A 21,644-nucleotide genomic window follows, 5' to 3' on the forward strand; every position below is an offset into this window, starting at 1 on the left:
CCCTTTGATATGATGCTCTGCTTCTCCCTTTCCAATACTTTGTTGTTTCTTAACACAGACAGACATGAATCAGTACTAGAGCTTATTTTGTCTACATAGTCTCAGATGCTACTCTAACACCACAACAAGTTACACATACTTCCATCAGGGCTAGTTTGTAATTTGAACTTTGCATCTATTTGCTCTGAAGAGAAGAAGAAAAAAAATACCTAGTAGCTATAACTTACTGTATTTAAAACACATACAAGGATTATACTGCACATCTTACCTTAACATACTTTTCTTTTAAGGCTATAGCAAAGGATTAAACAATCATCTACTTTCTTGCTTCTTTTAAAAAAAAAAAAGTTGCTAAAGTAGAGGTATTACTAAATTTGAACCACAAATGTAATCCTCAAAAGGTAAAAACAGCTTTCTTGGGAATTAAACTATAATCTGTTATACAAGATGGAATGATACACTTTTTAACAAAACCTTGAGTACTTTGAAATGACAAAGAAGTTTTCATACTTCTCTTGGTAAGTCTACTTGGAGAGGAACAGTGTGAGTTTATTTAGGGTTTATCTTTTATCCAACCCATTTTGCTCCACTTAACCCAATTTTCCAGTCTGAACCTTAAAAAAATATCAGTTTAGATATTTTTGGTCCAGATTTTCTGGACCATAAGGAACCTCTATAAAACCTAATGACACATTTGTGACTACAGACTCCTCAGAGCAAGCTAGACATTAAGCTTGAGCTTTTCTAATGCTTATTCTGGCTAACACACATCACACATCCTTTTTGCTGAGAGTAAGCAGCATCTAATGCAACGTTTTGAAGAAATTACTTACGTTCTAAGCCCGGCATTCTCTAATACCAGTTCTTCCAATCGATTGGACCTACTCACCACTCGCAGAATCTGCTCACAGACATCAGTGGACTGCCACAAAATAGACAGAAGAGTGTTAAAGAACACAAACATAGAACATATGGTTGGTTAGTTAGTTAGCTATAAGCTGTACGTCATAACAGGATTCAGGCTATGAGCTGCTTCTTGTCATACATAAATAAGAATACTGGGAACATCCCAGAGAGAGTCAGATGGCAAGAGAGAACATCTGGAAAAGACTCAGAAAAAAATAAAGGGCAAACTAAAAGCGAGTCATTTATGAAACAGGCCACCTAATCATAAGGGTCAGATTTTTTAAAATTATTGTAAAATATATAAAGAAACCATCACCCCAGACCCTGGGGCTCAGAAAAACACACTCATATATTTTTTGAAGAAATCTTATTCACATAGATGCTAATCCCTCAGAAAAAAATTACAACTAGTGCAATGGAGAATAAAGCCTGACCAGGAACAACAACTAAACACCGAGAAAGATGTTTTAAGGCTGACAAAAAGGAAACAAAAAATTCAAGAGCAAGAGCGCTCCAGATACATGTCCTCCAAAGATTGCTTAGGGACTAGTGTTGAAGGGTGACTGTATTTCAGCATGAGTTGTGCCAGCCTACACAGAATAAATCACATCTCATGATCATACTCCTGCTGAATTCTGGAATTTGCACAGACATTTACGAGTACCATGATCCAAACATAACAAAATGGTTTGCTTGCTGTGCTCATTCAGACAGAGATAAAACCTCAAGGTTACAAAAGCTCTACAGTGAGTTTTGTATCTCATCACCTTGTATTATAATCTCTTATTTTGATTCTTAGTCTTTTTTCACAGCACACATTCAGATGAAGTCCAAAACTGAACTTTAGTCATGATCATGAAGTGCTGAAACTATTATTTGTCATCCACCCTTAAAATCTGGCATTCATACTGGGGACATTTTTATCTCTAATGACAGTATGGCATTTTTGAGGACTCTTTTAAACTTGCTGAAACTCCTAAAAGGAAAAAAAAAAATCCTCACACAGAAATCTTATTAATCCTTTACACAGTAGAGGTGACAATGTTTTCTAAAGATTGACAATTCAACTATCTCTCCAATTATATCTTTGCCTTTCATATTTTAATAATTCAGAACATCATCACGGTGTTTCTGCAGCAGAGCGATTGCAAGTGGAAAGTTTCATGCATGCACTGTAAAAACACTACAGATCATGTCTATCAAACACAATGTCAGAGTGGGACTCACAAAGCAGAACAATACATTCAGTGGCCTCTGGATATGTCTGACCTCACACCGACCCTCAGCAGTGTCCCTGTGGCATGGATTTACTGTCCAACAGTTTGTATTTTCCTGGTATTTTTGACTGAAATTTGAATGTATGAAAGATTGTGGGTTGTTTTTTTGTTTGTTTGTTTGTTTGTTTTAAGGACTGATGCAGTTTCAATATTGACAAAGTTTATTTGTTTATTATATAAAAGTTGCTAAAAAAATCGTCCAAATATCTTATTAAAATAAGTAACTTAAGAGAAAACAGTTTCTCAAACCACTAATTCAACCTGTAACTATTGGCTTTCAGGTTAAGTAGAAATAGTGTATTTTCATATATTTAATAAGACACTTAATTACTTATTTTCTTGGTATTTTCTTCAGTTGTCCAACTTGTTTCCCCACCTTTTACTTTCCAAAAAGAATGCTGTTGGGGAAGAATATCATCGTCACATGTCACTACATACTTTAAAGGGATAGTTTCAGGCAACTGGGAGATAAAAATCATCAAGATGAGATGAAAATTACAAGAAAAGCCTGTTCCATGATGTGAGGTTAAAAAAAAAAAAAAATCTTGGTATTTTTCTTACACCTCCATAAAGCCACAGATATTTCTAGCTGCTTTACAGTTTGTCTCCTGTTTAGTCACCTCATATTGTTTGAGGGAGCTGTGGTAGCACCTGATAGAGCAGCTTTACATGCTACCATTATGGCCAAATAAAATTTTCAAACTTTATTCATGTGAAATTTTGGCAAGACCTGGCTCTCAGTAGTGTTTCTATGGCATGAATGAACCATCCAACTTTCTATAATTTCCTAACATGATTAACAGAGAAACAATTTTCAATTAAGACTGCCCAGTCGAATTTACCTCAAAAAGTTCACCTTAAAAAATGCAATGGCATCCTCTAAGGCACAGCACAGCCTAGTGAGAGCAGATATACAATTTCAATTTGTTACTTACTAATTTCAGATCCTTGGAGGACAGCTTTGTAAACCACTGATTATACTCCAGAGCAGCAACTATAGGTATTAAGTCTCTAGAAAAAGAAAAACACTTTTACACACATTTCATATAACTGTCAGTTTGGGTCATTTGAAACAGTCTCTTAAGTGCTCTTCATATCTAATTCCCTCTGCTTTTGCAATGCTAATTGACTGCCATCAGCATTACAGAAAGCTCTGCATTCTGAAAAATAAAAAAAAAAAAGAGCAGCTGTGTGTCTTGCCTGAATTTTAATACAAATTTTTGACTGGCCAACTGACATCCATCCTAGCATGAATTTTTAAACACAAAATTTGTCTGTGCTGCCATTCCTACTTTCAGCATTACTTTTTCTTCAGCTTGTGACATATTTAAGCTTCTTAATCTCCTCTAATTATAATTGAGCGTGACGCTAAAAAGCTTTTTGGCAGTCTGATGATTTAATATAATCCCGTGACTGAATGCTTCTAGAGAACATATCCTTGTCTCATCTCTATAGTTAAATTCCCCTAGGAAGCAGGAGACCTGCAAAAGGATAATGCGACTTCCAGCACAAACCCTCCTTAATTGTAAAAGGGATTTCACAAATGAAATTCTAAATTATTCCCGTTCTCTTTATTCCAAGCCTCTTAATTTGATCTGCTCCCCCTCTGCTAAATTCCGCCAGTAACAGACATTGACAAATACCATGTCTGCATGCCACCCCCCAGCAGAATCATTCATCAAGCACAGGCAGACCACTTAGCAGCACAGCACTTGGATCATTTATACACAACGCATTAAATACATATATACACCCACACGCAGACTCAACAGTTACTTAGAAACCCCTTGCCTTTATAACATAACAAAGAGCTGTGATGTATGTGAATGTACACAATCAGCAAAATAGTGCTGTGTGAGCCTCAGTTTTTGCAGGGAGAAATTTAAAATTATTAGCTTTTATAAGCTAGTGCCACCCCCAAGCGTTTCACTCAGGGCATATGCAGGTAGGCATAGATCTGCACTAAGCATGCAGCACATCCTCCTCCTTCTTCCTCTCCTTCACCTTCTTTCATGAACATTCAAACACTGCAGGGTGATCACTAAGCACGTAGGAAAGCCAAGAGACAAGGCAACATCATATGGACAAACTTTCTGCAGGCTAAATATTGAGAACTGAGGTTGCTGCACTTGGAAGTACAAGCCCATCACGGAGATGACAGTAAGAAGCTGTGGCACTCTGCAGCAAAACACTGTAGCCCACCAACTGTGAAGCTCCCAAAAACACTTGTAGAGGAGATATAGAGTGAAGCGTGTGGTGCCCTTCAAGGATTAAGCCTACCTTCCACGTTGTTTGCAGCATGAATCAAGTCTCACTGTGAATTCATTTCTGACATGGTAGTCCTACAAACTTCATCAACTATACAGATTTATTTCCACCTACCATACTTATATTTTTTCATTATACCTTTTTTTAAAATGTTAAAAAAGTGACTGACTAGTGGGATGTTAGGGTGGAAAAAAAAAAAACAATGCTCTTTGTGCTGTGGACAGCCACCCCAAAAGGGGCAGAGAACACCTCTGGTGGTTACATGTCAGCGGTGGACAGCAGCCCAGTTCCTCCAAAGGAACAGAGGGACAATGAGCAGCGATTACTGGCTGCATGTATTTACACTACCTGGGTAAACCAGCTTGGGCAGCTGGCAAGAGCTCAGCACCTCCTGGGCAGGAGGGTGACCGCAGGCAGAGCCTGCTTGAGGCTGTCCCTTTCTCTCCTCTCCTTCCCAAGCCTGGGATGAAAACAGACGAAGGACAGGGGGTGTTTGGAGTTGGTGGAAAAAAGCTGCTGTGCTTTCAAGAAGTTAAAGAAACATTGCTACAGCAGGACAGGAATAATTTAAAATAAATCAAGCCTGCTGATTTGCAAATTCTCATCTTTAAATAGTTTAGTCTTCTGCAGTATTCAAGGCCTGTTTGTTCAAACTTCAAACAAGCAGAGATACTGGTGTAATTCTGTAATACAAACTGGAGGAGAAAAAGCAGCAAAAAAAAAAAATCATCTCCCTTCCTCTACATGCTTGAAGATAGGGGAACATCTGCCTTTCCTGCAGTATTCTGTCTAGAAACTTTTGTCTATCAAATTCTTCTTCACTTTACCATCCAATTTTAAAGAGAAAATTTAATAGTTAAACAAAGAGAAAGTTAAAGTTACATAGTTTATTTTTATTTTGTTTAAATTTTTGAAGGTGTTTCCTACCAATGAGAATCCTTGTGGAATTTAGCTCTATTCCTTGTCTTACTTTAAGCATACCTAACCTTATTGTACTTATTCTTGAATTTTCCTTTTCAAAATGATATACTGCTCTATTTTTCACTTTATTTCTATTAAATTCTAGATGTGGTACTAACAATGATCAGAATTCTTTTGCATTAGAAAGTTAGAAAAATTGAAATAAAAAAATTAGAAAATTAAAAATTCTTTTGCAGTAAGAAAGAATGCTAATGACCATTTCCAAAAGCAAGGACATCTCCTAACATTCCTTCACCAAGTTATATTGAATTGCTTACATTTATTTATTAGTCTACTTGCTAAATTACCATCCAGAATAAAGATTTACAGACTGTACAAAATGTAAATCTGTGCCATCTTGCCATCTTAAATGAAAACAGATTTTGTTCTTCTGGAATGCAGAAAATCTCTGCAAGCTTCAACAACATTCAAACTTTGCCAGTGCTTTCACTTTTTTTTTTTTTTGACAATTCAGTCCCCCAGTGTATTTAAGATGACAGGAAATCTAAACGTCGAAAAAAAATAAATCTAAGTAATCACACTTTTCTGACAACAGATTTTGTGAATGTCCACATTTCTGAAGGCTAAAACACAGATGAAAATTGTGCTGCAGACTTAACATAAGTGCTATTTGCCTTTTTTTTTTTTTTTTTTTTTTTTTTTATGTTACACAATTATATGGTTCACAGCACAACATAACTTCAGATAAAACCTCAGAAGTCATGTTCCCAAGTGGCAAGCCATGTTACGCACTCTAAGTGTCAGACACTCTGGGAACTTAAATTCATCTAAAATTCATGCCATCTTATGTTGACCTCTAACAGAAACACTTCACAAGGGAAAACCACAAATAGTTTAGTTTTTGCAATGCATAGCCCTTTTATCTAGATAACTGAATATTCATCCTACCTCACCTCAGAGCTACTCCACAGCATGAGGTATACAGTTTCAGTTATCTCAAAAATCAGGTGGACAACATGTACAAGTTTCTCAAAATCAAAGAGACATTGGCATGTTGTTAATGTAGTCTTCTTACTTTACTAAATATCTGACAAAACACTTGCTTACACTCTTGAATTATATGGGATCTCAGATCCTAATTTTTACTTGTAATGAATAACATATGGTTTTGACTTCCTAAAAAAAAAAATCATTTTTCTTGAAAATTTCAATCTAGAACCTTTTTCTCAGTTCCAGTCTCAGTACTAAGAAACTATAATCTCAAGTTGGGTTCTAACACATGTAAATGGATCTAAAATTGTTTTGAATCTTTGGACTTATGCAATCATGAGACATTTAATAAAAACTTTTATTAACAACACAAATATATTTCCTTGGTGATGTGAATTTTGTAAGGTATATTTCAGTGAAAACCTACAGTTAAGTGACAACTCATTTGAACCAGAAAAGATGCTTTAAATACTTAAAACACTTATAGTTTTCATTAACAAGTAGTATTTTTCACTCCTAGTAACTTGTTCTAGTGTTAAATTTCTGCTGGATATGAATACCTGAAAGTCCCTTTTTCAAGAATGACTTATGTTCTCAGCACAATAATTTTAACCATTCTTGTGTTCTCATCCCACATTTTCTTGTGCTAAGTAGTACTCCTTTCCTTAGCTTCTCTCCGCAAGTCTTAACTGACCAAATTATTTGGCTACACCTGTCATGAAGCCCTGTATTCTACCTTGAGTTACTACTGAATTAGCCAACATGGGTACTAACATCACCATGGAATTCAGTATGGACAGTGAAAACACCACAAAAGCTGAGTAAATATGCAACTTTTTTTGTTGTTGTTGGCTTTTTGTGTGTATGTGTGTGTGAGTTTACACACTATGTAGCTTAAAGCTGCAAAGAATGCTGAGCCAAAATACTCTTATTTACCAACCTCCAAGTTCATCCTTTCTGTTACATTTTAACATTGTACCTCTGACAGATTCTTAATTCTTCCCTTGGGCTTTCCCAAAGAAGCAAACACACTGTCTTATTTACAGTTTCTTTAAATTGGCATTTTTCTTGTATAATGATGGATTTTAATTAAGACTCTTTACCATTTCTTCTTACTTAAATATCTTCAGATTCAGCGTTCTTAGAATCCAATTTTCTCAGCCAGATAAAATCAGTAAACCAAATACAACACTTAGCTAAGTTTCAGCATCTTATAGTAAAATTACCCTCAATAAATGCCTTTCTGAAAGTACATATTTTTGATAGCATCTTTTGTCAGTGGAGAAACTACTGGCTGGGTTTCAGCTGAATAACTTAAACCTTCAACTGACTTGCTGAAAAAAATAATTTCCTTTACTGTATACCCCACGAGAAAGATTCTGCAAAAATAAATGCTACATAATTTCCTTTTTTATTTTCCCTGCCAATGTAGTTGCATGTTTTCTATCTGCTATCTTTTTGGAGTGCTTCCAGTAGCAAAATATATTTATCTCCACAATGAAATGTGCTCTTTATGGGGCTTTTGTGTAAAAACAGCATCTTTGTGCTGAAAACTAAAAATGCTATAGATGGTCATTTCAGAGGTCTAGACATTCAAGTGACAGCTATGGAAGTATCGGGCTTTAGCAAGCACAGACAAATACTATTGGAAGGACAGGTTAAGAGACAAGGAAAATTTGCTAAGTATTACCATGATTACTGCATATTGTTTACCTGTGGTCAAGATGGCTGAAGTCTTGCAAATTCAACTCTCTTGTATCTTGTGTCAGATAAATTGTGTCAACATCCTGTTAAAAACACATAAATAATACATCTTTACATAAAATTTACATCAATACATAGATAATACATCTTTATCGAATGTATTTCCTCCCTTCCCCACATATTATGACTTATCTGCTCCTTCATCGTTTGTGCAGTTAGCTGAAATGAGCTCCAGCACAAGACTTGTACTTACCCACTGTACTTCTTCTCTGTAGGGAAATCCAAGCCAATCACACACACATGCATACATCTGCGAAAAGCCTCCTAGAAATGACCCAAGAAAGTATTCAACATAATCGTAAAACAAACAAGACATCTAAAAGTACACTATCAAAACTCACTGTCTTTTTCTCTCAGAAGTGTGTCCATTGTGCTGCTGAAAGAAACTGACCATCCTATCTTTGTAACACCCGGCAGGTTGCAAGAAAGCTTAAAATAGTGCTTTCACCTACCAATCAGAAGTCTGCTCCATACTAATTACACCTTAAAACTAATTACACCTTTACAAGCTCCTACCAGAAATAGAATTAGACTTCCTGACACTGCAATTCCAACCTTTTTATATTTGAGCCTCTAAATTCATTCTCACCACAAGGTCCAAGTTCTGCCACTGTCTGACTGTCCCACAGGGCCTGGAGATTGGTCAGTCTTTCTGAAGGCTCCATAGTTACTTTTTTCATAATCCTCCTGAAAGCAAAAGGGAAAAAGTATTCATGACTTTAAAATATTTTTAAACCTGTATCACTATATGCACACACCAATCTAATTTATTTCAAGTATGGTTTTAAATTTCCAGTTCCTGTGTATAGGAAGTCTTACCATCTTTAATACATCTCAATTCTCTGCCTAAAAGTCAAGCATATCATGATGCAGGTAGCAGGAATAACATTTATTTGTCTCTTCTTTCCTTCCAAGAATTAACTCTGTGACTCCTGGAACAACTGAGCCCATTTCTGTGACAAGATCACTCAAGCTAACTAGACTTGTGCTCCCTGACTATGACAAAGATGCCTAAAATAGAAGGAAGACATAGCATTACTGGCTACCCTGAAACTACTGCCATCTACTCAAGTGCTTTTATGCAGTGAAAGCCTCATAGTGTGAAGAGCTACGGAGCTCACTGAGTAGCTACCTACACATGGCCTCTAAGCTGCACTTCTAGCTCTAATTGGTGTAATTTTTAGTGTTCTTCCTCTTCTAGGCAAAAACACACCTTTCTTGGTCTTAAAAATTGAAAGTATCTGTTCTTCTGAATGACAAAATGGTTTTAGATTCCAGAATTCCATAAAACAGAAGAAAAAAATAATAATGAGATATTAATAGGAGAAACCTCTTTCCCCCTTGTTGCCTATTCCCATCTTACACCAGCTACATAACTCCAGCATCCTCATTTTGGAAAGCTATGCCATCTGAGAAAAGAGCAAGAAATTTGATTTCTTTTCTGGGAACCAAGCAATCTATATACTGCTATACAAAATGCCCCAGCGATGTTCTCCAGAAAGCCCAGAAAAAAACAAGTATACAGCTCAAGGCCTTCACAAATGCTGACAAAAACACGTACAGCCTTGCTGCCTTCTTCGCTCTGCTTCTTTTGCTTACATTTCTCACATAATTACTGCGGTTTTATGGCAACTCTGCTCACAGATATTCACTTGTATTTATGCTTCTTGAAGGAAGATCTCCATCTCCATTAGGGAAGTTAAAAATACTGCCACAGAGATAAAGTGGAAATAAAAGAGCCGCCAGCTAGAGTTTATGAATTTAAAATTCCTACTCCTCCTAAAGGAAAGGTGAATAATAGACACACACCCCAAATAAAACATGTAAATTTAGCCTGACCACTTACATTTAATGTCTGTTACAAAATTACACTCAAAAATAAATGCATCCTGGAAAACTCTTACACGGTCCATTTTCTCTAATATTGCTAACAACCAGGAGCTGAAGAGAATAATAGTAGAGCTGCTTTTTCTTGTAGACAGTGATGAAGATGAAGCAAGGGTAGAGAGAAGAAAATAAAATGAAAGAAAACTACAGAGCATTGCTGCAAGATAATAAAATTCAGAGGCAGAGGAGAGCACAAATACAAGAAAAAAAAATGTGAAAACAATACAGAAAGAAAGAAAAAAAAAAAAAAAGAAAAAAGGCAAGAAAATCAGATGTATGATCCAAGGAGCCAGTTATTCCACAAAAAGTATATGACAACGTCCAGGGCTTGGTGTTGAAGTGCAAGGCTCACAACCCTGTGAATCATTGCACAAAATTCAAAGTAAACAGAACCTCTTGCTCTACTTCCAACTTAGATTTACTGCTGGGGAGAAAAAACAATAAAAGGTAGCAAAACTCACTGAGTATCACAACTGGTTATGAGGAAAGGAATACACTCAAGCCAAAAACTATGACCTAAATTGTCTAAGGTTGGACAGACGATATAAGTTAAAATAAAAATGACTCTTATTTACCTGTATTACTCCCTTCAAACTAAACGCTTTTTTGACCCTACAGAGCATACCTGAGCCTGCACCATGTCACAGCTTTTGCATATACCTCAAAAGACCTAATGAAGACTTAGCGCTTGCCTCAAGGTCTTTTTTGTACCCTCAGTGCACATCTGATGCAAGGACAAAAGGCGGTGGCTTGCCACCCTTACACACAATCTGCTCATGCTACAGTTGGCCTACAAGACACTTACACTGGAGAGAGTCCAGGGAATATCTTCCTGAGGCAGGTTCCGATGTGTGCCAGCACCTCGTTCACATCCTCCGAGGATGCCATCTTCATGGAGATGCTGCATTTCTCAGTTTCCATAATCAGCTGTAAACAAGAGGGCATGAGGGCAGGAATTGGGTGTCATCTAATTCATATCCATGTAAAAAGGACAGCATTTTGAATGCCGGCTGAATGCTTTGCATGCCAGCAAGGATCTGTTACTCTGTGATACATGCCATGACAATGTCCCAGGCAGAGGTTCTGAGCTTCTTGAATGTACAAGAACTGCGTACTCAAACTTTGCTTTTCCTAAAAGCGCCCTGCTTCCCACGGGAATAAAGGCTTCCAAAGATCTTGACCTCAGTTAGCACTTCCAAAACCAAGAACTTTTCACAGTATTGTCCTGTTTTGAACCACGTCCCAGAACACCAGGAGAAGTGAGCGCAGCCTGACAGGAAACTATTGAACAAACAGGGCCCGCTTCCTTGAGCAAAAAGGGAAAGTCTTTAACAGCTGCAACTCTCTGGAAAAGCTCTAATGCTTTGATCTGTGCTGTTTAAGAAAATGTTAGGGTAATACAATGTCCCAGTTCAAAGGATGCAGCAATTCAGCTAACTTAACAGGCCTCCTGTCTGGGGAATACGTGCTTCAACTAGGGGGAGAAATAAAGCCTTCTGCTACCCTTCTCTGCCATATATACATCTCTATATATATTTGTACACACACACACATGTATATATACATATATATGAGTGTTCAGAATACAACTGGATTGCTGTATGACTGACACATCAGGTCTGCTGCTGCTTTTGGCCGTGTCACAGGAAGCCGTGTAATACTTCTGTCTTCTCCAATGTGTATATTTAGCACAACCAACAAGCCCAAGTCAAACACTTTGAGGTTAGGTACAGTGTATACAAAATAAGAAGCCTGCTCCTAACATTAGCATTGTCTCTGTACATTTCTGTCTTAATCCTAATGGGGACACTGCACAATATGCAACAGAAATTATTATTTTTTAATTGAAACTGGTACTTGGAGAACTTTCAGTTCTTAGTTCATGTCTACGGTCAGCACCGGGTTAACTCTAGAAGTGCTTTATCCCAAAAACACAAGGAGAATATTCACACCTTTTGCCACTAATTCAACTCCTTTCAGAGAGTTGCTGTCACTCTCCAAAGATGAACAAGTGGGCAACCTCCCACTGCTTTTCTTCACCACAAATATTACTTCCTACATCACTCTGTCCATTTGTTATCTTATACTTGGAAGCTTTCTGTGAGATGCCTAGCATGAGATCAAGTCCTTCAGACATCACAAAGACAATGTGCTTCTTGCAGGAAAACTGCAGCACCAACATTTGTCCCACAAGGAATAACCAACAGTTCCACCTGCCTTCAGCTATATGCCTTACACATTTATAACACAAGCAGATGTAAACATTTACACTTTAAACGTTATTTTATGAAAACGGTATGCTAAATGAAGTGGAATCAGGACTTTCCCTCATAAATCCTGATACAGCAATGATCTTCTATAGGACTAACGATAATTAGCATTAGCTACCATGGCATTTTATTACCTGAAATAAATAAGGTCACAAAACCAAGCACAGAGTTGACTAAATGTCTCCCTATCAAAAAAGTAAACATGTAGACTTGTTTTTTTCCCCTTTACAGAACTCTTCAAAAGCCATGTTAAAAATACGATGTGTTAAATACAAAGAGAACTTTTCAGAGTTCAAATAAAGTGCCAGATTATCCTATTTCTGAAAAAAAAAAATAATAATAGAAAATTAAAAGCCAAATACACATGAACCACATGAAGACTTTGATAAAATTGGACTTCAAATCTTATCAACATCTTCATCTTATGAATGAACAATGTATCAAAAATGTTTTTCTTCCTGTTACCTTCTCTGACATTCACTTTTTTGGGAGCACATTACCTGCTGCCAAACATATTTTGTGTTATGTACAGAGTGCTTTACAGAGTAGGTGACGATAGAAGTCTGTCTGCAATGTATGCAGTAGCACTTGGTTTCACCATAATGGTATACACCAAAAAAGTCTTTCAAACTTGCAAACTTATAATCATCCAAGTGATGACTGTAATACCAGCCACCACTGTTTTATTATCTCTGAGAAAAAATATGCACTTACGAAACAAATTAAAACTTGTTTTGCTCCAACTGAGCTATGAAAAAAAAACAGTATTTCTTATCCCACCCATGCAACAGGTTCCCAAAATTGGCTCTTTAAATCCTTATCTCTATTGTCAAACTTTACAATCAGCACGAACCCAAGAATTCAAATGTACAACGTGCTCACCAGATGGGGACACCTACATGTTAGAGCACTATCTCCTTGGCTGGAACAGATTTAGCAATAAGCAAACAAGTGCCTTTTTATCTAGAATACTGCTGGTGGTAACACATATCAGTGTGTCACAGCCTGATTTTTCTTAAGTCTGAAAACACTCACCTGACCGGGTTTACAGGAAGTTACTCCTTGGATTTCCAAGTAGCTGAAAGTTAGTTCTAACTGCAGTCAAAAAAGAAAATGCCACATTAGTACAAACACTGTCTGATTTTAAAAAAAGGTTAAAAATCCTTGAGCAAGGCTACTGGCTTTTTACGTTGATTTCTGTAATAGATATTAAATATTTGTTAATATCTGATCGCATTTTGCACTTAGATTTGTACTTTTTTTTTTTTTTTTTACACATTTGCTTGTTGCAGGTTCAATTAGAGGTTACAGGGATATCACATTGAGCATTTTACTGCAAGCTATAAGCACAAACTTTTAACAAGTTTGATGACAAAACTTTACCTTAAAAAGCATCATTGTTTATACAATATCCTACTGATTATACACTTGTGATTGAATAATCATGGAGTAGAATACTTAACAGCATCACATTTACTCTTTCATTAGTTACACTGATCACAGATGTGAAAATTTTACTGCGTAGAAGCTGAAGGGACATATTACACTATTTATATATACATATTAAAAGATACGTATATATAATTATAAAAATAGAAATGCTCAAGACTATCTTAGCGTGTCTAGAAATTTTAAGTTTTCTAGAAGGAAAAAATACATTAGCTTTTCCTGACTGGGTTATCTGGACAACATTCAGGTTAGGCAGTGAAGAACAGTGCAGTTATTTAATCCAAATGGACCTTTAGAAGATGCAGAGGCAGGAAAACCCTCAGCTCTGAAGACAATTCTAAGGCTTCAGGAGGTTTGCCAAGGCCTGAATTCACAACCACGTGGACAAACGTCTTGACAGCTCATATATAAAGAATGAAACAAATCTCTTGGAATGAATCAGAACCACAGGGTAAGTCACTAACACGGTCATTTCCTTTTATTTATCATCAAAATCATTGTGATTGTGCAACCTGTTAGAATTGTATATATGAAGTCTCTCCTACTTTATCTTATCCTAGATTCACAACCTGCATGCTTGCAGGCTAACCAGCAAACACCATGTTATTCTACCTCTACATTGGTGGCAATCTTTTAAAAAAAAAAATCTGGAAACACTCCTGAAGTGTTCAGTAACCAGGTGTAAGTCTAAAGAATGCCCCTGCACAAAGATGGCAAACACAAATCAGTTTCCAAACTTGACACCTAGCTAAGATTTGTTATTAAGCAAGTATCTACAAAGGCTCATTATCGAAGAGCTGAGGCACATGAGACAGAAACAATGAAAGCATCTTCCCCTTGCTCACACCAGTGTGTTGCATTCTTGCAAGAGTAAGACATCCACTTCTCAGGCCTCACCGGTTCTTGATTTCCCAGCTAGGACTGGCATTTGTTCTTGATGACAGCACACAGCCCCATGCATTTCGTTCAGACCAGAAAATAATTAAATACAATCCATAGCAGCTCTTGCTTGTTAGACTAGACTACACATATAGAAGTAAAAGGTTCTTTTTCTCTGGTGCTAATTAAATTAAGCAAATTAAATTAAACAGGAGACTATTTGACATTTATTTCCCCAAATTTAACTGAAATGTTAGGAAAAAGTCTCTGTGATTGAAATCCTCCGTATCTGCAAATTATTTACTTACCAGATTGAAGGTTCCGCTTTTGCTAATGTGCAAACATACATATACACACACGCAACCAAAAAAACATTTCTACCCCTGAGAAAAGTTTACACAGATCCAGATGCAAGAATGCATTCTGCAAAAGTCCTCTCGACTAGAATTAATAAATACCAGAAAGTATAGCCACGTCTCTAAAGCTTCAGTTCATTTTTCTACTTAAACACATGGATTTACAGTCCTTGCTTTGCAGAAAAAGCGTAGAACACATCTACCTGAAACTATGAAATCATTTTTACAGAATTTCACAATTCATAATCTTATTTATTACCTAAAATTACGTTCTAAAGACTCCTTTTAAAAGTGCGTTTCATTTAGAGACCCTGTAGTTACCAAGACAGCTGATTTCAAAGCTTTCAATTTTTTTCAATCATAACGTACTGAAAGCTGGCACTAGAAACATGTTTGCAAACAATTACATACCCACAAGTACTTCAGAAACTTATCTGTGGGCCGGATGACACATCCGACTTTTAGTAATATTGCAACTATGTTTTATACAGACTGTAGCAAGAATTAGGAGGCTTTAAGTACTGCACTTCCTTTTCTTTTAACCTATCTAGATTAGTGGAAATGAACTGATTGGACCACAACATAAAGTTATAAGCTGACCATAGTAATATCCGTGCTCTAAGGATATTCATTAAGTGGATATTTCACTTAGCCAACCTTTATCCCTTTAAACTTTCATCCTTGCTTAGTAGATTATAGCGAGGGCTCGACAGCGGTGTTTAAAGAAAGGTGAAGCTTGCAATCAGATGTAGTAGTAAGAGTCACTCCAAAACCACCATCTCTGAGTGCACTCAACTTTGTGAGAGTGCCCTGGAGGAATAAAACATCTTTGCTATATGTTCTCAGCTGTCTTGCTAGGAGTGACTGTGTGCTAGTTGTAAGGAAATTCTCAGGCTCAGGAAGCTGCTGAGCTTCTGAAAATACAACAGAATTCAGAAACTTCAATGAGTTTGGTTAGTCCTTCTACAAAAGAGAAGTATTTTCAACCATCCTAGTAATTATCAAGATATACTTGTTGAATTTTGACATAGGATCATGAACGGTTTCTTCTGATCATCTTTCTTCCATTTGTAATCACTGAAGTCACAAATTTGTTAGTACATATTCTAGATTTCTGTGAAAACAGAATGAAGTTCTTCAACTAACTAACTCCACTAAAAAAAATAAAAAATAAAAATAAAAACGGCATTTTGAGAGGCACCTGTGATGCTAAACTGGAAGCACAGCTATTTCTTAGCATACCCAGTCTATATCTTCAATGGCTTTGTGCTGAATTACAACGGCTTTGCTATGGGTTATTTAAGAAGGTCGCCACCAACATCTGTCTTTCATTCTGCCATTGCACTGACACCTGAGTTGTTCATCAGCTGACAGTTCCCATGCAATCAGTCACCAAATTCTGTCTGAAAACCAGGCTGTAAACCACTACAACCCAAAACCCAACAGACATTCGTGCCACATGGACAGGGTGACCAACAATGGGAAATAAACTTCAGCAGAAATTCAAGCTGGAGGTATCTGATCTGTCAGTCAGAATCTTCAAATTATAGGTAAGGGCGGTCACATAGAGCAGTGACCATAATTAAAAATCTTACATCAATCTTTCAATTTATTGATCCAGTTATTTCTATAAAGCATATCTACGTATACACATCCTTAGGCACACACGTGTGTAACACAGCTATATACACATGTGAAACACAATATAGAATGTGTGTCAAATTCACATTCACCAATTCCAATCTGGACAAGAGATGATCTTTCACATCAGTCATTTTCATTCACGTGGAAATTTTCTTTCACTGCAACAACAATCATTACAAATTCTTCTGGGAATAACAATAATTCAGTGGCTTTGGTAAGGACAGTTATACAGATGTGTTTCAAAATGAACTGCAATCTCCACAGAAATCATCAGAAAACAGGGGAATTTAGTAAAACGTAATTTCTGTCTCCAAATCAACTATATGCCTATTTGACATTAGAAACTCTACAGGGAATAATGCCAATCAGCTTGTTTGAAACTGTAGCACTACAAAGGTCATCAGATTCATATCTCATTTCATCACGTTGATGTTTCCAGCCTAATACTTCACCCACCTGCATTTCTAGAAGCTAAATTTTCTCTAAAAGAGTTCGTGTAAACTGACAACTCATTTAGGACAGACATAAATGGAAGCATCTAACAGATTTAACACCACACACCTTAACAACATTCCTTATGATATTCTTAAACATATGCACAAGTGTAACTACAATATGCTAAGTTTATGCAACTTACATTTATATCTAAAAATACACAGTAGTTGTAGAAACACGGTAGCTTTACCTTGGTGGGAATCCGAGATGTTAAAAGAAATGCCCGACATGATGCCAAAATCTGTTAGGAAAAAAAAAATAATAATTGTAAGAAATACTTCATTTATCAGTAATATTATTAAAGAATCTCTTCTAGGAAAATCCTGAAACCAGAGGGAAAAAGCCTCGAGTGGAGTTAGCGACAATTCCCTTTGCTGTCATACACTGAAGGAAGCAAAACTGGGCTCTGATCCAGTACAGCTGAGCAAATAGACTGCTGCAATCTGGTCATCTACCAACTAGTTAGTATAGTAGCATCAAACTAGAAGAAATGTATTTAATCGATCTCTCGAGGACGTCTAATAGCAATCTTAGTGACACTTTAAAAAGAAGCAAGGGTAAGAAGTCCTCTCAGGAGCCACGGTGCACTTAAATGTGACCAAAATATGCAACATAAATAAGATGGTAGTAATATAAGAGACTATATGTAAATATTTTCCTTTGGATACAGAGAGTGCATTTCTAGAATAACAATGCAAAGATTTCTCAGTGACACCAACTGCATTTCTTCTCTGGCAAGGACAATGGAAAAACGTGATTAGATTAGTGAGAACAGTGACTCAGGGGAGAAAACACAATGAGACTGAAATATTTTCAAAGTTATTGCCAATCGAAATATAATGATATATAGAAGTACCACTTCAATTTCCACTCACAGATCTAAAGCCTTGCAAGAGCAATGAATCACTTTGCAAAACCACAGCACGGCTTCTGATTTACCCACCTATGGAATTAGTTATTGTCGCCTACATTTTTCCAGCCAAAAAAAATAAAAGATCCCAGTTTTCAAATCTAGATTCAAATATGTAGAAGATCAAAACCCCGCGGCACATGCAGAGATTTCCACAGAGCTGGGACCCGCTATGTCCAGTCATGCTAGATAATCATTTCTCTCCATACACGGAGGTTAACAAAACACATATCCCACTCAGCACCCAGCTCCTAACATGCTTTAGACTTTTTGAAGTTTGGATTTGAACCTCTATATCTCAGCCAACCTGCATTACAGCAGGAAATGGTGCCAGCAGATGACAGCAGGGCAGCAGCATGGCAGGAGCAGCGCAGCAGGGACGGGTCGATGGTGCTGGTGTGAAAGGCAGGGTGAAACCTGGAGGTAAGCAAGGAAGCCTGGGTGCTTTGTATCATTCACATTGGCTCCTGCTGGATTTTACATCTAGGACCCAGAATCCTATTTTTACAGTAACATATCATATCTTGCTAAAACTTAAAGGCATGAACACCGCCAAATACTAATGTTTGATGTTAGCAGAATCTCTCAGAGCTGAAGTGAACAGAGACAGTGCTCCAGTTATCACTGAGTTAGGGCCACGCTGCTGTTGAAGAGAAACATTGCCTTACCTCCTTTTAACACCCATCCATCACCTGAAGTCCCATTTTGCTGTCTGGCACACCTCTGCTGCAACCCAGGGTGCTGAAACATCCTGACCCTACCAGACAAATCAGCCTTGTCCCCTTGCACTCACTTTGGGGAGAGAAAAATTCTGTCCTGCTCACTTTCAAGATGCATGATTGCAAGCACTCCTTCTACAATCCTGCATACAAAGGACAGGGAAGGGTCTCACGGAATAAAACCAGGATTCCTTCCACTCTTTCACTGCTCTTCCTAAGGGCAGCTGCCCACAGTATTTGCATGCAATGCTCCTGGGTATCTCTGGGAAGGTTAAACCCTCAGTCACACCATTGTATTGGATAGTGCTGCTTACAAAGGCTCCCTTTAACATGATTACAATAAACGTGATCAGTCCAAGTAGCAAAGGTAAATGCAAACCAGGTAACCAGAAGGCTGTAACATGGTTATATTGGAAAAGGATGTTCCAACAGAGCATAAGTCAGTGCATCTCCATGTGTTGGATGCACAGAGACTCCCATAGTGATCCTGCCAAAGCCAAGCACCTATTTGCCTTAAGAAAATGTATTTACATACAGAGAACTGTTGTAGGATGATGCCCCTTTATTTATCCCACAAACGATTCTTGAGCAATAATACAGTACAAAAGCAGCCTGAGCCCTTTCATCTAGTAACACTGAGATTTCTACAGTTTCCACAGTTGGGACTGTCAGAAGCAAGTACATGTAAGACTTTGAATATTACACGAGGTCAGTCAAAGACAAGGTCAACGATTACTGCAAAATTAACGTCCCATTTTGACAACAGCAGGACCAGGCTTCTTTCAAAAATGGTAGAACTGGCCAAGAGGAGGCCTGGCATTTATCACAATTTCAGCTGCTAAAATCCATGAATATGCATACTGACCTTTGACAGGATCACCATTAGTTCACTGCTTTCTCTTTCTTCCCTCTTTTTTTCACAATTTTATGCAACATCTGCATTTTAACATCAACGTATTTGTTCATGTTTGGAAACACAGCAGCCTCTATGCCAAAGCCACTCGAGGTTCTTCTGATAAGCTGAGAAACATTACCAGTTTTTGGTGCCCTCTTTCTCCTTGATCCAGTTGCAGTGCATAAACAAATAGATCCCAGCTTGCCCTTTTCTCTGTGAGTAGGGCTCTGCTTGCAAGAGCAACACAACACATATTGTGGACTCTTACAAGAACGCATTACCCCCTCTTCCCACCCTGTGAAATGTGATGCTGATGCCAAACACAGAGGCACCGGAGGTGTTTTCACACTCACCGTTCACCTCCCCGTTGAAGCACGGAGTTATTTTGTGAGCGAAGTCCCAGGTCTCCGTGCATTCCTCTAACATGAATAATGAATGTGTGCTTAATTACATAATTGTCCAGGGCTTTCCAAGGTTTCCAGCGGTGTTGAGTTTTATGAATAGCTAGATTCTAGATTTCCTGGAGTTTTTAATTTCTTCCCATAAAGAAAATAAAAAGCAAAAGGTAGCCCCTAGCTACTCTCCAGCAGTTTTCAAGCATTTTACTAAGAGGATTCTGCTACCATTATGCTTATTTGGCACTTGAGGCACCTTAATTACAAGAAAAACAGCGTCTCGGTCAAAGTCACATCAAAAACCAGTCACTCAGAAAAACACTTATCCATCAGCAGCACAAAGCATGCCCTGGCTTAGATTGTGCCAGAAGCATGGGCCAGGCACGGTGTTTAACCTCCTTTTCCTTCAGATAAAGAAACATTCACGTGTTCAGCTCACCAAGCTGCAACCCCATTCCTCCATAACCACATCATTTGGTCACAAGTGGTATTCAATCATGAATAAAGTTAAAAGATCCTGTCAAAATATAAACACATGTGGTGTAAAGACTCATGCTTTAACACACCTGTATGCCCAAAGACTTGCAAGTGACTGCTGTGACAGGGATCGAAGCAAGCAAGCACACCCAGGCTGCTGCTGCGTGAAAGGGATGATAAAGGAGAAGTATATTTAGTGTGCAGTTGCTTCAGTCTGTCTTCCCACTCTGCCTTTTTTTAAGCACAAAGCAGGATTATTATTTGAACGTTAAACGACTCCTACTCACACGCAGATACCCCAAAGTTGACAATTTCTTAATGTTTTTATCATTCTCAACTTTGTGACATTCCACCTCTTAAAAGTATGTGAAATAAGTTAAAAATTGAAAATTAATTTGGAAACATTCACCAAAAACATACCCTGCAAGTTATTTCTGCAGAGATTCGTGGCCTACAAGGTCATCTTTTATTTACCAGAAAAAATAATTTGCTTCAGTAAATACAACTTGAGCACAGATTCTCAGTGAGACTCCAGAGAACAAATACACAGATGCATCTTGTGATTTATTGACAAATTCTAGCCATATTTTGGCACTGTAAGTTTAATTACCAGGGCTGCACTGGGTTAACACAGCAGACTACCTGTCCATCAGTCTGGGGAAGGTCATTAGTTGCTCTAATGCATCTGTTTTGCCAGACAGACCACAGCAACTCCAGCAACCTCATCTATATTTAAAGTGGTTTCAAATTGCCAAGCAAATGAAACAAATCTTTTAAAAACCACTACCCTACTCAAAATGCCTTGGAATAAAGAGTTCTGGAAAACTCAATGATGATGTACACCATGATCATATACACAGCTTTGTGATGAAATAAAATAACATGAAACAACCCCAGCACTTTGCTAGCCACGGGAAGGTTCGTGATGCTCACCCCATTCACCCCATGGCTGGAAACTGCCCTTTGCTGAAATGCTTATGAATAAATAAATAAATACATAAATAAAAGCCAATTTCTTTTCTCTTGCTGAAAACTGATTGACAGACACCTAAAAAAAACCTTTCTAATTTTCTGATGAAATGTTGCAGTTTTCCCATTTAAAATACACTCTCTGATGCCTTCAGTTCCTTTTCCCCCCAACA

The 21,644-nt window shown here is 37.5% G+C and overlaps 1 protein-coding gene across 5 annotated transcripts in view; it reads right to left on the reverse strand.

The window, feature by feature from the left end:
- CARMIL1 (capping protein regulator and myosin 1 linker 1) overlaps positions 1-21,644 on the reverse strand; it is a 185,611-nt gene that overhangs the window by 92,781 nt on the left and 71,186 nt on the right. For all 5 annotated transcript variants that reach the window (XM_068671310.1, XM_068671306.1, XM_068671309.1 and 2 more), the window contains 8 exons: positions 17,297-17,347; positions 13,319-13,378; positions 10,819-10,940; positions 8,716-8,813; positions 8,320-8,390; positions 8,076-8,149; positions 3,119-3,194; positions 834-922 (listed from right to left, as the gene is read on the reverse strand). In XM_068671310.1, coding sequence (XP_068527411.1) covers positions 834-922; positions 3,119-3,194; positions 8,076-8,149; positions 8,320-8,390; positions 8,716-8,813; positions 10,819-10,940; positions 13,319-13,378; positions 17,297-17,347 — 641 coding nt within the window. The remainder of the gene's footprint in view (positions 1-833; positions 923-3,118; positions 3,195-8,075; positions 8,150-8,319; positions 8,391-8,715; positions 8,814-10,818; positions 10,941-13,318; positions 13,379-17,296; positions 17,348-21,644) is intronic.

The sequence above is a fragment of the Anas acuta genome, chromosome 2 (assembly GCF_963932015.1).
Source record: "Anas acuta chromosome 2, bAnaAcu1.1, whole genome shotgun sequence".
Taxonomy (NCBI): domain Eukaryota; kingdom Metazoa; phylum Chordata; class Aves; order Anseriformes; family Anatidae; genus Anas; species Anas acuta.